The following is a 15,658-nucleotide window of genomic DNA, read 5'->3' on the forward strand; positions in this document are numbered from 1 at the left end:
TCTTTGAAAGCATCCAGAGACTTGGCCTCCACAGCCTTCTGGGGCAGAGCATTCCATATATCCACCACTCTCTGGGTGAAAAAAGTTTTTCCTCAACTCCGTTCTAAATGGCCTACCCCTTTTTCTTAAACTGTGGCCTCTGGTTCTGGACTCGCCCATCAGCGGGAACATGCTTCCTGCCTGCAGCTTGTCCAATCCCTTAATAATCTTATATGTTTCAATAAGATCCCCTCTCAGCCTTCTAAATTCCAGAGTATACAAGCCTAGTCGCTCCAATCTTTCGACATATGACAGTCCTGCCATCCCAGGAATTAACCTTGTGAACCTACGCTGCACTCCCGCAATAGCAAGAATGTCCTTCCTCAAATTTGGAGACCAAAACTGCACTCAGTACTCCAGGTGTGATCTCACCAGGGCCCTGTACAGCTGCAGAAGGACCTCTTTGCTGTTATACTCAATTCCCTTTGTTATGAAGGTCAGCATTGCCATTAGCTTTCTTCACTGCCTGCTGTACTTGCATGCTTGTTTTCAGTGACTGATGTACAAGAACACCTAGATCTCGTTGTGCTTCCCCTTTTCCTAACTTGACTCCATTTAGATAATAATCTGCCTTCCCGTTCTTAACACCAAAGTGGATAACCTCACATTTATCCACATTAAACTGCATCTGCCATGCATCTGCCCACTCATCCAGCCTGTCCAAGTCACCCTGCATTCTCATAACATTCTCCTCACATTTCACACTGCCACCCAGCTTTGTGTCATCGGCAAATTTGCTAATGTTACTTTTAATTCCCTCATCTACATCATTAATATATATTGTAAACAGCTGCTGTCCCAGCACTGAACCCTGCGGTACCCCACTGGTCACCACCTGCCATTCCGAAAGGGACCCGTTAATCGCTACTCTTTGTTTTCTGTCAGCCAGCCAGTTTTCAATCCATGTCAGTACTCTGCCCCCAATACCATGTGCCCTAATTTTGCCCACTAATCTCCTATGTGGGACTTTATCAAAGGCTTTCTGAAAGTCCAGGTACACCACATCCACTGGCTCTCCCTTGTCCATTTTCATAGTTACATCCTCAAAAAATTCCAGAAGATTAGTCAAGCACGATTTCCCCTTCGTAAATCCATGCTGACTCGGACCAATCCTGTTACTACTATCCAGATTTGTCGTAATTTCATCTTTTATAATTGACTCCAGCATCTTTCCCACCACCGACGTCAGGCTAACCGGTCTATAATTCCCTGTTTTCTCTCTTCCTCCCTTCTTGAAGAGAGGGACAACATTAGCCACCATCCAATCCACAGGAACTGATCCTGAATCTATAGAACATTGGAAAATGATTACCAATGCGTCCACAATTTCTAAAGCCACCTCCTTAAGTACCCTGGGATGCAGACCATCAGGTCCCGGGGACTTATCAGCCTTCAGACCCAATAGCCTATCCAACACCATTTCCTGCCTAATATAAATTTCCTTCAATTCATCTATTACCCTAGGTCCTTTGGCCACTATTACATCTGGGAGATTGTTTGTGTCTTCCCGAGTGAAGACAGATCCAAAATACCTGTTCAACACATCTGCCATTTCCTTGTTCCCCATAATAAATTCACCCGCTTCTGTCCTCAAGGGGCCAATTTTGGTCTTAACTATTTTTTTGCTTTTCACATACCTAAAGAAGCTTTTACTATCCTCCTTTATATTCTTGGGTTGTTTACCTTCATACCTCATTTTTTCTCTGCATATTGCCTTTTTAGTTACCTTCTGTTGCTCTTTAAAAGTTTCCCAATCCTCTGGCTTCCCACTCGTCTTTGCTACGTTATACTTCTTCTCTTTTATTTTTACACTGTCCATTACTTCCCTTGTCAGCCACGGACTCCTCTTACTCCCCTTAGGATCTTTCTTCCTCTTTGGAATGAATTGATCCTGCACCTTCCGCATTATTCCCAGAAACATTTGCCACTGCTGTTCCATTGTCATCCCTGCTAGGGTATTGTTCCATTGAACTTTGGCCAGCTCCTCCCTCATAGCACCATAGTTCCCTTTGTCCAACAGTAATACTGACACTTCTGAGTTTCCCTTCTCCCTCTCAATGGCATATGTTGGCATACACATTGACTGCTGGCTGCCTATAAAGGCTGGAAAACCTAGCTCAATATCTTCACATTCGACCTCTCCACAGCAAGCATCTTCTGGGAAAAGTCACTGAATTGTAATTAGTTCCAGAGATACAGTCCATTTTGCTTAGCTGGTATGTTTTTTGTGTTTAAGAAATGAACCCTGTCCTTGACTATTGTTACACATCAAATCTTGCAACATTCCAGGCATTAGTGGACAAAAGAAAATTGGAAAAATAACTTTCAGTACAGAATAACATGGATCAGAAAAAATGCTTCTACACATACACTCAGTGGCCACTTTATTAGGTACATCTGTACACCTGTTCATTAACACAAATATCTAATCAGCCAAGTATGTGGCAGCAACTCAGTGCATAAGAGCATGCAGACATGATCAAGAGATTCAGTTGTTCAGACCAAACATCAGAATGGAAAAGAAATGTGATCTAAGTGACTTTGATCGTGGTGTGATTGTTGGTGCCAGACAAGCTGGTTTGAGTATCTCAGAAACTGCTGATCCATGGGAGTTTAACACACAAGTCTCTAGAGTTTACTGAGAATGGTGCAAAATTTAAAAAAAACATCTAATAAGTGGCAGTTCTGTGGGTGACAATGCCTTGTGAATGAGAGGGGTCAGGAGAAACCAGGCACAAAGGTGACAGTAACTCAAATAACCATGTGTTACAAATATCTCAAGAGCACCTCTGAGTACACAATACATTGAACCTTGAAGTGGATGGGTTACAGCTGCAGAAGGCCACACTTGGTTCCACTCCTATATCTAATAAAGTGGCCACTGAGTATGTAGAACAACATTTAAAGACATTTTAATTTCAGCAGATACTCAAAAAAAAAGGTTATGGAGTCTATTATGAGCATTTCTAAATAAGAATCAGCCTATGTGTAAATACAATTTGTTGAAGCATCATTAAGGATTAATTTTATATCTCTTTGGCATGTTAACAAAAATTTTGTTGTGTTTGTGTTTCAATGCCCTGTGGCTTTCCCAGGTTTCAGTATCATTACCCAGGGTTGAAATTGCAAATATGTTCTGGTTGCATGTGCTGCAAAGATTTATTACGTCAACTAGATTTGGACTAATTTTAGTCTACATCTGCCCATTGTCTGTGAAGAAAGCCATTAGTGCTATGTAATTAGATGCTTTTCTCAGTGATTACTTTACAGGGTTTGTGGCAGCAGGTCAGCTGTGATATATAAATAAAGACAACTCTGCTGACATGCTGGTGGAAAAACTTTTCTATAGTCATGTTACTAATTATAAACGTGGAAATTCTAACCAGAAATAACTTAAAAGCAGAGTGAGCCTGTTCCTGCTTGTCATTTGTCACTCCTCCAGTATACTAAAAATGGTTCCTCATACTTTTTGAACACAAAACCCTTGATGTGAAAACAGTAAAATTGTAAGTAATAGAAACCATTGATTCAGTCAATCATATTGATTTTATTTTAAGATATTTTAGTATAGATTTTTACTTGTGATGGAAACTATCCCTTATAATGTCACTAGATTGAATCATTTTATGCATGTCATGTGCTGCTGCTGCTGCTGCTACTTAAATAACCAAAAGCTGAGCCTCTATATAAATAAATTTCTGGTAGTTGAGATAAGAATGAGTTTCCGAACTAACGGTGATTACAAAGCACGTTGTAAACACTTCATAGAACAGTTCAACACTGGAACAAGCACTTCAGCTCACAAAGCCGAATTATACCATTTCTCTCCTGCCTGTTCATGATCCATATCCACCATTCCATGTATTTTCAGGTATCTATCCAATAGCCCCTTTAAATTCACTATTGTATCTGCTTCCACTACCATCCCTGACAGCTCATTTCAAGCATCCACCACTTTGCGTAAAATCTTGCCCTTCACGTCTCCTTTGAATCTTTCCCTCTCACCTTAAGTTCATACCTTCTATTACTTAATGTTTCTACCCTGTGGGGAAAAAAAAATCTGACCATCATCTTAAGCCTTACATTTTACATAATCTTATAAACTTCTATCAGCCTCTGACACTCCAGAGAAAACACTTCACGTTTGCCAACCTCTCCTTGTAGCTCATTCTCTCTAATCCTGGCAGTGTCCTAGTAAACCTCTTCTGCACCCTTTCCAAAGCCTTTATATCCTTCCCGTACTGAGGCGACCATGGTGGGAGATGTAATGAGTAATGTGTTTTGAAGGATGCCTATCCTTGCAGAAGCAATTACCTGTGTTTGTCAAGCTATTATTAATTAACAAGACATGAGTTGTAATTGTAGAACAGAGCGCATAGAACAGTACAGCACAGGAACAGGCCCTGCGGCCCACAATGTTGTGCCAGGCAAACTGAATTAATAACCAATTGGCCAACCAAACAAATCCCTTATGCCTACACAATGTCTATATCCTTCCATTTCCTAATATTCATGTGCCTACCTGAGTGCCCCTTAAAAATATCTAATGTATAGGCCTCTACCACACTCTAGGCCAGGAGTAGGCAACCTACGGCCCGCGGGCCACATCCGGCCCACGAAGGTATTTTGACTGGCCCGCGAGCAAATATTGAGATACTATACTTATCCTGTCCATGAGCGATTTTTCCCTATTCTGAGTGTTTCACGTGATCACACTGATGGACACGCATGGCGTCTTGTTACACTGGCCCCAGGTTCCATTTTGTTCCAAACCAAACACTGGTATATACGAATGACGGGAAGGCAGACTACCCTATTAATATGTATTAGATACACTCCGTGCATGCGCAGGTTTTCAGATAGGATCGTTCAAATTTGTAAACAGAAACAGCGTCACTGTGTTTTAACAAGAAATCCACGCTAAATATCCAGATGTTTACATGTGCTAGGATACTTGTTGAGTAACTCGCGTTTCGAAATAAAATCAAAGAAAAAAATTCCAATGGCAATGAATGCAGAATGCAGGAAGGTAGACGCTGAGTGCTGAAAAAGCAGTGAAAATGAAGGAAATACCTGTGCCAACTACGAAGTCTCAAAATGTATTGCAGAAAAGATGAAGCCTTTTACAAATGGAGAGATTGGCAAAGAATGTTTACTGGCAGTGGTGGATATTGTTTGTCCTGAAAAGAAATCTTTATTTGCATCTATCTGCCTGTCAGCAAGAATGATCACACGGCGAGTTGAAGAAATGTCAGCAGATGTTAAAAGTTGTTTAAGGGATGCCTGCAACGAATTGCATTTCTTTTTCAATTGCGCTTGATGAGAGTTTAGACTTGAGAGACACTACTCAACTTGCAGTGTTTGTGCAAGGAGTGACCTCAACTTTTCAAATTTTTGAACAGTTTATTTAATTAATTCCTATGAAGAACACGGTTACCGGAGCAGACATTTTTGAAGCTTTGCTGAAAATAATGTCAGAAATGAAACTTAATGTGTCGAAGCTAATCGGCATCACAACTGATGGGGCACCAGCAAGAGTGGGACAGAAAAACTAAACTGAGTTCTTTGATTACTAATTGGCATCCTTGGTTAAGCACAAATGATTTTCTAGCATGTGTTATTCATTAATTTGAGGCAAAACATACTAGATGTATTTAAATGGATAATTCCCATATTTCAAGTTTTTTATGGCATTTATCTGGCCCACTGTCCATTCATTAATACGCAATCTGGCCCACAGAGGGAAAAAGATTGCCGACCCCTGCTCTAGGCAGTACATTCCAGACAGCCACCACTCTGTGCAAAAAATAACTTTCCCCTCACATCTCCTTTGACATTATTACCCCCTCTTACCTTAAATGCATGCCCTCTGGTATTAAACATTTCAGCCCTGGGAGTAAGATACTGTCTTGTCTATTCTGTCTATGGCTCTCAAATCTTACAAACTTATGTCAGATCTCCCGTCATCCTGTCACTCCAGAGAAAACAACCCAAATTTGTCCAATCTCTTGTTATAGTACATGTCCTTTAATCCAGGCAGCATAGTGGTAAACCTCTTCTGCATCCTTCCCAAAGTTTCGATGTCCTTCCCCTACAGTGGGAAGGCTAGAAATGTATGGTTTACTCCAGACGTGGCCTAACTAGAGTTTTATATAGCTGCAACATAACTTCCTGATTTTTGAACTCAATGTCTCAACTAATAAAGGCAAGCATGCCATACGTTACCTTTGCCACATGATCAATCTCTGAACTTGACTCCAAGATCACTCTGCTCTTCTACACTGTTAAGGGTCTTGCCCTTAACAGTGTACTGTCTCTTTACATTTGACCTACGGACATGCAACATTTTTCATTTGGCTGAGTTAAACTCCATCTGCGTTTTCTCCACTATATCTATAACTGATCTACAGTGGCATGCAAAAGTTTGGGCACCCCGGTCAAAATTTCTGTTACTGTGAATAGCTAAGTGAGTAAAAGCTGACCTGATTTCCAAAAGGCATACACTTAAAGATGACACATTTCTTTAATATTTTATGCAAAATTACTTTTTTATTTCCATCTTTTACAGTTTCAAAATAACAAAAAAGGGAAAGGGCCCAAAGCTAAAGTTTAGGCACCCTGAACGGTCAGTACTTAGTAACACCCCCTTTGGCAAGTATCACATCTTGTAAATGCTTTGTGTAGCCAGCTAAGAGTCTTTCAATTCTTGTTTGGGGGATTTTCACCCATTCTTCCTTGCAAAAGGCTTCTAGTTCTATGAGATTCTTGAGCTGTCTTGCATGCACTGCTCTTTTGAGGTCTATCCACAGATTTTCAATGATGTTTAGGTTGAGGGACTGTGAGGGCCATGGACCTTCAGCTTGTGCCTCTTGAGGTAGTCCATTGTGGATTTTGAGGTGTGTTTAGGATCATTATCCTGTTGTAGAAGCCATCCTCTTTTCATCTTCAGCTTTTTTACAGATGGTGCGATGTTTGGTTCCAGAATTTGCTGGCATTTAATTGAATTCATTCTTCCCTCTACCAGTGAAATGTTCCCCGTGCCACTGGCTGCAACACAAGCCCAAAGCATGATCGATCCACCCCTGTGCTTAACAGTTGGAGATGTGATTGTTTCACGAAATTCTGCACCCTTTTTTCTCCAAACATACCTTTGCTCATTGCGGCCAAAAAGTTCTATTTTAACTTCATCAGTCCACTGGACTTGTTTCCAAGATGCATCAGGCTTGTTTAGATGTTCCTTTGCAAACTTCTGATGCTAAATTTTGTGGTGAGGACGCAGGAAAGGTTTTCTTCTGATGACTCTTCCATGAAGGTCGTATTTGTGCAGGTGTCGCTGCACAGTAGAACAGTGCACCACCACTCCAGAGTCTGTTAAATCTTCCTGAAGGTCTTTTGCAGTCAAACAGGGGTTTTGATTTGCCTTTCTAGCAATCCTACAAGTAGGTGTCTCGGAAAGTTTTCTTGGTCTTCCAGACCTCAACTTGACCTCCACTATTCCTGTTTACTGCCATTTCTTAATTACATTACAAACTGAGGAAACGGCTACCTGAAAACGTTTTGCTAACCTCTTGTAACCTTCTCCTGCTTTGTGGGCATCATTTATTTTAATTTTCAGAGTAGTAGGCAGCTGCTTAGAGGAGCCCATGACTGCTGATTGTTGGGACAAGGTTGGAGGAGTTAGGGTATTTATAAAGCTTTGAAATTTGCATCACCTGGCCTTTCCTATTGATGACTGTGAACAAGCCATAGCCCTAACAAGCTAATTAAGGTCTGAGACCTTGGTAAAAGTTATCTGAGAGCTCAAATCTCTTGGGGTGCCCAAACTTTTGCATGTCACTGTATATCCTGCTGTATTCTTTGCCAATCATCTACACTATCCACATTACCATTAATATCATCTGCAAGTTTACTAACCCAACCACCTAGATGGTTATATATATTATATATAATATTTATATATATATATAAATCCAGTTTATTTATATATATCACAAGCACAGAGGACCCAGTATTGGCCCCTGCAAAATATCACTAATCACAGACTTCCAGCCAGAATAAGTCCCTTTGACCACTACCCTCTGTCTTCTATGGGCAAGGTAATTCTGAATCCAAACAGCCAATTTATCATTGATCCCATGCATCTAAATCTTCTTAATGAGCCTCCCATGGATGATCTTGTGAAATGCTTTACTAAAATTTCTGTAGACAATATCAACAGCTCTACCTTCATCAATCACTCACATCACCTTATTGACTCAATCAAGTTAGTAAGACTCAAATTGTCCCACACAAGGCCATACTGGTTGTGCCTAATTAGGCTATAGTTTTCCAAATGCTCATAAATCCTATCCCTAATAATCTCTGCTATAACTTCCATACCCCTGACATGAGTCTCACTGGTCTATATCAAGCAGTTTTAAATCAAGGCAGTGGGATGTTAGAATTACATTGTAAGTAACTGATACGTGATGGACATACCCACCCTCTCTGCTCAGGGATGGGTTTTCCAGTTTGACAAAGGTGGCTTCTTTAACCCCTCTTTCAAACCACCTGTCCTCCCTGTCCAAAATGTGCACATTGTTGTCATCAAAGGAGTGTCCACTGATATGTCTGTGAAGGTTCTCAGTCATTCAGGTCATTGTCCGATCACTGGTCCCTTGTCCTTTAGGTGTAGATATACAGTCGAGTCTTGACCTAAGGTTGGCATAGGAGGACTAACACCTCAGGTCAAGATCTGGCTGTATATCTACATCTAAAGGACAAGGGACACTACTTTGATCACAACAAGTGCACATTTTGGACAGGGAGGACAGGTGATTTGAAGGAGGGGTTAAAGAGGTCATCTTTGTCAAACTGGAAAACCCATCCCTGAACAGCACCTTTCAGCTACTTACAATGTAGTCCTAACATCTTTACTCCAGCATCTCCACCACAGTTCACACTTTCATTCATGCAAAGATAAGACTGATGAAACCTCTCATTACCTCTACAATTCTTAATGACCCTCGTGTGATTGCTATACCTTTAAACAACTCCCCGAGTTTATAGGCTGGAAAACTACCCACCTTGGATTAGAACTGAAGAGGTCTCTCGGATGAGTGATAAAACAACACAGCAAGTCCAGTTACCTTGATTTACTACTGCTTGATATACAATGACCTGGATGACTGAGAACCTACATATGCATATCACTGGTCTATAGTTTCCAGGATTATCCCTGATTCCCTTCTTTAATATTGGAACAGCACTAGATGCTCACAAGTCATCCAGAATTTCGCCTGTGGCTAGGGAACTCAAAGATATTGGCCAAAGCCCCAGCATTCTTTTGTCTTGCCTCTCTCAATAATCTGGGGTACATCTCATCAGGCCCTGGGGACTTATCAACCTTAATGCTCTTTAAGAGACTCAATACCATCTCCTCCATTACTTTGAAATGCCCTAGCACTGATCTCCCCATCCTCCACGTCCTTCTCCTTGGTAAATACTGATATAAAGTGCTCATTAAGAATTTCACCCACATTCTTCACATACAAGCAAAATGCTCCCCATTGATCCTTGAGTGGTCCTACCTTCTTGCCTAATTATCTCCTTGCTATTGATGTATAGAATGCCTTGGGATCCTCTTTAATCCTCCTTGCCAAGGACTTTCCATAGCCCCTCTTGGCTTTCTTAATTCTATTCTTGAGTTCTTTTCTGGCTTCTTTATAATCCTCAAGGGATTCTAGCTTCCTAAACTTTATATACTTTTCCTTTTTCTTCTTGACTAAATTCATCACTTCCTTCGACATCCAAGGTTCTCTTACCTTGCCATTCTTGTCCTTCCTTCTGACTGGAACATACCTGTCCTGTACTCTGTGCATTTGGTCTTTAAACACCCTCCACATGTTCAACGTGGACTTGCCCAACAATAGCTGTTCCCAATTAACTCTCCCTAGTTCTTGCCTAATGCTCTCATAATGTGCCCTGCTCCAGTTTAATACTCTCCCAGAAGGACCATGCTTATCCTTATCTACAGCTGTCTTAAAACTTAAGGAGTTGTGGTCACTGTTCCTCAACTGCTCACCCACTAAAGGTCGGTTACCTGGCCAGGATCATTATCTAGTACAGCCTCTCCTCTTGTGGACTATACGTATGGATTTAAGAAGCTCTTCTGGATACACCTAACAAATTCTGCCCCATCTAAACCTCTTACACTAAAAAGGTTCCAATTTATATTAGGGAAGTTGATGTACCCCAAGACAGCAACCCTATTGTTCTTAAACCTTTCCTTCGAAACTCTGGGTAGTTGAGCGCCCATTCTTACACCTCTCTCAACTTGTCTCTTTAATGGCCACAACATCATCGTTCAATGTACTGATACAGGTCCTAAGTTCATCACCTTTACCCATAATACTTCTAGCATTAAAATATATGCACTTCAAATTATCTGTCCTGTCATATCTATTAATTTGCTCCTGCCTGTTTTTACTGGCCCTGACATCTACTTTCTTCTCCATCCCACCACTTTCTGAGGTGGTGTTCTGTTCCCTCCACCCCCCCCCCCCCGTCAAACTCGTTTAAGCCTTTCCAAGTAGCAGTAGCAAATCTTCTGGCCAGGATATTGGAACCTGCCGCACCCCCCCACCCTCCCAGTTTAAGTGCAGCTAGACCCTCTTGTACCAGTTCATCAGCCATTCATTCATCTGTTCTGTCATCCTATTTCTGCCCTGACCAACTTGTGGCACCGGGAGTAATCCAGAAATTACTAGCTTGGAGGTCCTGCTCTTCAGTCTCTTTTGTAACTCTCTGCCCAGGACCTCTTCCCTGTTTCTACCTATGTCATTGGTTCCATTGTTCACTATGACCTCCGGCTGCTCACCCTCCTCCTTGAGAATTTTCTGCAGCCGCTCCAAAAATTCCTGGATCCTAGTGCCTGGGAAGCAACACACCTTCCTGGCATCACTTGCACAGCTACAGAATCACCTGTCCGTCCGGCTAGCTATCAAGTCTCCTATCACTATTACTCTGCGTGACTTTACCCTTTTCTGCTGAGTTTTAGCGCTGGTTGCAGTGCTAATGACCTGGCTGCAGATACTGTGCCCTGATAGGTCACCCCCTGCCCCAGCAGTATCCAAAGGGGTGTACTTGTTACTGAGGGGAATGACCACAGGAGAATCTTGCACTGACTGCTGACTTCCCTTACCTCTCCTAGTGGTCACCCATCTACTATCTGGAGCCAGCACTCTGGGTGTGACCATCTCAGTAAAAGTTTCATGTATGAGGTTTTCAGCATTCTGGATGGGCCCAAATACATCCAGCTCCAGCTCCAGTTCAGTGGAAAAGCTTGTAAATGGGGTGGGGGAGAAGCATCGTCAAGTAAATTCACGCATTTGCATGTGTAAAATCTAATAACTTTGAACTTAAATTAATTTTAATATTTATCAGAAGAAGCTATGAAATGTTACTCCATTCCATTCTAAATGGCAACTTGGAAAATTGCTCAGTTTGCGGCATGTGTATAGGCGTTAAGTAGGTCAAATACTAAATTGTAATTCAAACATCACTACATTCCTCGTTTTATGTGTCAAAATCTGAGTGAGATAACAAACCACATAGCTTTCATCCAGAGTTTCAAAGGTGTCATGTAACTTGTAGGAATATACAGTTCAACTTGAACTAGATATTTTTGGTGGTCTTTCAAGGTTTCCCTAAATCACCTGCAGTTTTTGTAATGAAATGACAGTAAAACATAACCAAATTAGTAAAGCTAGCATTCGTTTCATTGGACGACTTCCACATCTTAAATATTGTGAACTCAATTGAGTCTTGAGGGAGATTGTACTTTCTCTTATTACTCAATTTGATTGATCCCTTTTTGCCCCAATTACTTCTCCTCTGCATTACTTCACCTCACCACTGTTAGATATCCTCAAATAATGAAATGCTAGCAAATATTTCATCTCTTAAAGAAGAGCTTTCCAAATTGTGGGTTACCACCCAAATGCTGTTGTAATTTGAGGACCATTATAGACCCACCATATTGAGTGTGAGGCCTCTTTTCAACTCCACTACTGAATCCCAGCTCTATCTGCTGCTTCAATAGCCTTTTGCATTTGAAAGTTGAGTTCTAATGAAGAGTCTCAGCCCAAAACATCGACTGTTTAATCCTCTCCATAGATGCTGCCTAACCTGCTGAGTTCCTCCAGCTCTTGTGAGGGTTCCTCAAGATTTCCAGCATCTGAAGAATAGTTTGCCTTCAACATGACTGAAATAAACTGTTTGATTATCATTACATTGTTATTTGTGGAAGTTTGTGCTGGGCCAAATGTTTGTTGCTTTGTTTTGATTGAATTTTGCAGTCCTGTAAAATCTCAAATATTAAAAGGGTTGTTAGAAAATAGTTTGGAAACCCTGAGGTAGAGGTCCTTGAAACCTTTCGCAGAAAGAATTCCTGCCCTGTTTGAACTACCATGGATTTGGACAATAGGTGTCTTTGCCAGGGCAATCAAATTATATTTTTATTTATGAAAGAATTTTACTGAATTATGTACTTAGCTACAAGTGATGGGGAGAATTTTGCCAGATGTAAGAACTAGATTTTAAACAGTGATTCAGCTTTGAGATGATTGCAAAAGTATTCATGTATTTTTTAAAATTTATTGCCCACATTTTTAGGAAAAGGTTCACTCAATAAAATGAGAAACATCTCCTGATTTCTAAGATTTATTTTGAAAGACAAATTGCATAAATGAGGTACTGATATTTATTTCTTTTTACAGTAGGACAAGTCCATTACCCCAAAACCTTAGACACCTTTTCGTTTGATGAAGACAGCAGTGATGCCTTGTCTCCAGAGCAGCCAGGGAGCCAGGAGTCACAAAGCTCAGCTCCATCTCCAGTGGAACCCAAAGTGAACGATTCACCATCTTCCTCATCCTCACCTGTTCCAAACACCATTATTCAAGTGAGTGCTCTGTCATCTAGTTGGGAATTGAGAAGATTGGTTGAACGTACAGGCCACAGTAAGAGAAAAAAGGAATCACTTTTTTTTTTAAATCCTGGTACCTTATTTAGCAATATTGCATAGAGCATTGATTCATTATCGCGTTCTTGCTTCTGGACTTTTAAGTACTTGGGAAAATACCAGCCCATGCTTTAGTAAGATATACCCTCAAGCTGGGAACCTGATGTAAAATCTTGCCATTCCTGCTGCCATTATAGGTACTGGCACAAACCTCCGCTCTCTGTTGATGTCCCAATGGCAAATAATTGCCTATTGCTTATTGTAGCAAGAGCTGCTGATTAGTGGCCCATTACAAGCAGTTTTGGACCATTGCTAGAGGATTGGCAGCAGCTGCTCCAACTGTTCATAGACTACCCAGATCCTACAGTCTTTTTGCCCTCCTGCTTGATGTGATGGTATCTATTGGCTCCCCCATCTTAGTTTTCTTGCATAATTCTCTACAGCTCAAAAATGTTTCTAAGGTGACAAGATCAACTAGATATTGAGCTGTTACTGTAGAGAACACACTGGGCTGGAGAGAGTTATCCAACATGCAAAGAAAGTGGGAAACACCAACCTCCCATTATCAAAGGGAACCTGGAGACCCAGAGACAAAGAAAAACATAACTGATATGGAGCATATGAAACATGCCAATTAATTAAGTTATTTAAAGTGAGCAATCTGGTAGTCTTCTTGCAGATTGCATACAGCTCTTTCACTCTGAAATTACCCACTGATAATTAGATTAACCCTTGGGTATCTTGCTTGTTCTTGGTGTTGTCTGTTGCTGAGATGATCATTGCATTGTTGACCACTTGGTCAGGTGGATACTTGCGAATAGCAATCAGATGAAGAACAGATATGATGCCTGATGTGTAATGTAGCACCCAAATTTTACAGTGGATGGGGACTGAGATCATTTGAGTACTTGTTCTTTGCATTGTTTTTGTTTGAGAACATTGCAAAGACCTTTAATTTATATAAAACAGAAGTCTCCTGTAACTTTTAGATCTGATTTAAGACCAGTGAAATTCGGCACCTTCAAAGGTTTTATCTCCCCGGAAGGGCTGCAAACGTAATAAACTATTTTTGCTTTCATGTTATTCAAAAATTTAAACAACTATGCATGTATAATCCCAGGAGTAGATGTTTCCTTTCTCTTGAGGGTGGATTAATACACAGGCCAATGGAACCTGTGCCAAGGGCACCCAGCCATTTGTAGGCCCTAAGTATAACACGCTATAATGTATCACTTCGATATTTTGCAAAATCACCTGTGTGAATACTAATTTAGTGTATCCAATAGGCCTATTTCTTTCTATCCTGTTTTGGTGGATTTGAACAGATGAGGAGATAGAGAAATGGCCAGTGGAAATGTTTCGGCAACTTATTAGAAGATCCTTTTATTGTATGAAGTCTCTCTTTGGAAGACATGATTACCATTAAAGACTGGCTTCAGTTAAAAGCTTTTGGTATCAAAAAAACAAGTGTACATAGGTTTAAGGTGAGAAGTAGGAGTATTAAAAGGGGATCTGAGAAGTATTTCTTTTACACAGAGTGGTTGATACCTGGAGAAGAGTTGGTAGAATTAGATATAATGAGCATGTTTTGGGGCATTTAGGCAGACAAGGCATTAGAAGGATATGTGAACAAATGGGAATAGTGTAGATGGGAAAAGGATTGGCATTGATATTGTCTCCTGAAGAATCTATTTCTCTGCTATACATCTGTATGATGGAAAATTGTCAGATCTTCTAGGGAGTAACAAACATATTGTACTCTGAATATTATTAAGAGTTAGTCAAATTCTCTGTATTTATGTATTATATAGAACCACAGGTTCTGGATTCTATCATTGATTAAAGACATTTTATGACCTTAGGATAGGTGCTTTGTCTGATGTATTATAAAAAGATTTTGTTGTGGCATTTGAATTCAGTCTCTCTATATAAAAGGTCTGTCCTAGTGGAGACACCCAAAATCAATTTAGAAAAGGGAAAAAAACACTGTTGCGGTGCTCTGAAACTTTGTTCTTTTACAAGTAAATTTCAGAATGTAGAATACTCACTGAAATATCATGGAAACACAAGTAGTCATACATTAAAATATTTTTTTATTGCATGTTAAAGCTATATTGTGTAAAAATACAATGGTATAAACCTGTTTTTTTCCCTTGCAGTATTATGCAACTGAAGAGCAATTGTTTATTTCTGGATGAAACACAGTAGAAATAATTTCAAAGTCATTTGCCGGAGATCCTAAACTAAGTGCACTCCCAAATTAATGTCATGTTTGTTGCACTTTGGAGGTTTGGATCTCAGCTTTATCCTTTGGGGTCCTGCAGATCTGTGCCAAACTAATCTCCTTGTAAACCATCTAGTTCCTCTCATGGATAAAGAGTTCATTCCTGGTATTTAACCCCCACCCAATGTGCTGAGGATCCCAGTGCCACTCTTCTGCCACCACCACTGACAAGAACCAATCTCCTTCTCTTGATTTGCTTTTGTTCTTTCCTCTCACCTAGACCAAGTGCTAGATTCTTCCAGTTTCTCTCCTCTACCAAACAGCTAGTTGTGAAGAAGCATCCCAGCCCCCACCCACATGTCCAACTGCACAACTGCTGGTCATTCATGACC

The 15,658-nt window shown here is 40.6% G+C and overlaps 1 protein-coding gene across 7 annotated transcripts in view; it reads left to right on the forward strand.

Moving 5' to 3' along the window:
- mrtfba (myocardin related transcription factor Ba) overlaps nt 1-15,658 on the forward strand; it is a 257,395-nt gene that overhangs the window by 210,377 nt on the left and 31,360 nt on the right. For 6 of the 7 annotated variants that reach the window (XM_072268853.1, XM_072268858.1, XM_072268856.1 and 3 more), the window contains one exon: nt 12,798-12,982. In XM_072268853.1, coding sequence (XP_072124954.1) covers nt 12,798-12,982 — 185 coding nt within the window. The remainder of the gene's footprint in view (nt 1-12,797; nt 12,983-15,658) is intronic. The other variant, XM_072268855.1, reaches the window with a different exon arrangement.

The sequence above is a fragment of the Mobula birostris genome, chromosome 9 (assembly GCF_030028105.1).
Source record: "Mobula birostris isolate sMobBir1 chromosome 9, sMobBir1.hap1, whole genome shotgun sequence".
Taxonomy (NCBI): domain Eukaryota; kingdom Metazoa; phylum Chordata; class Chondrichthyes; order Myliobatiformes; family Myliobatidae; genus Mobula; species Mobula birostris.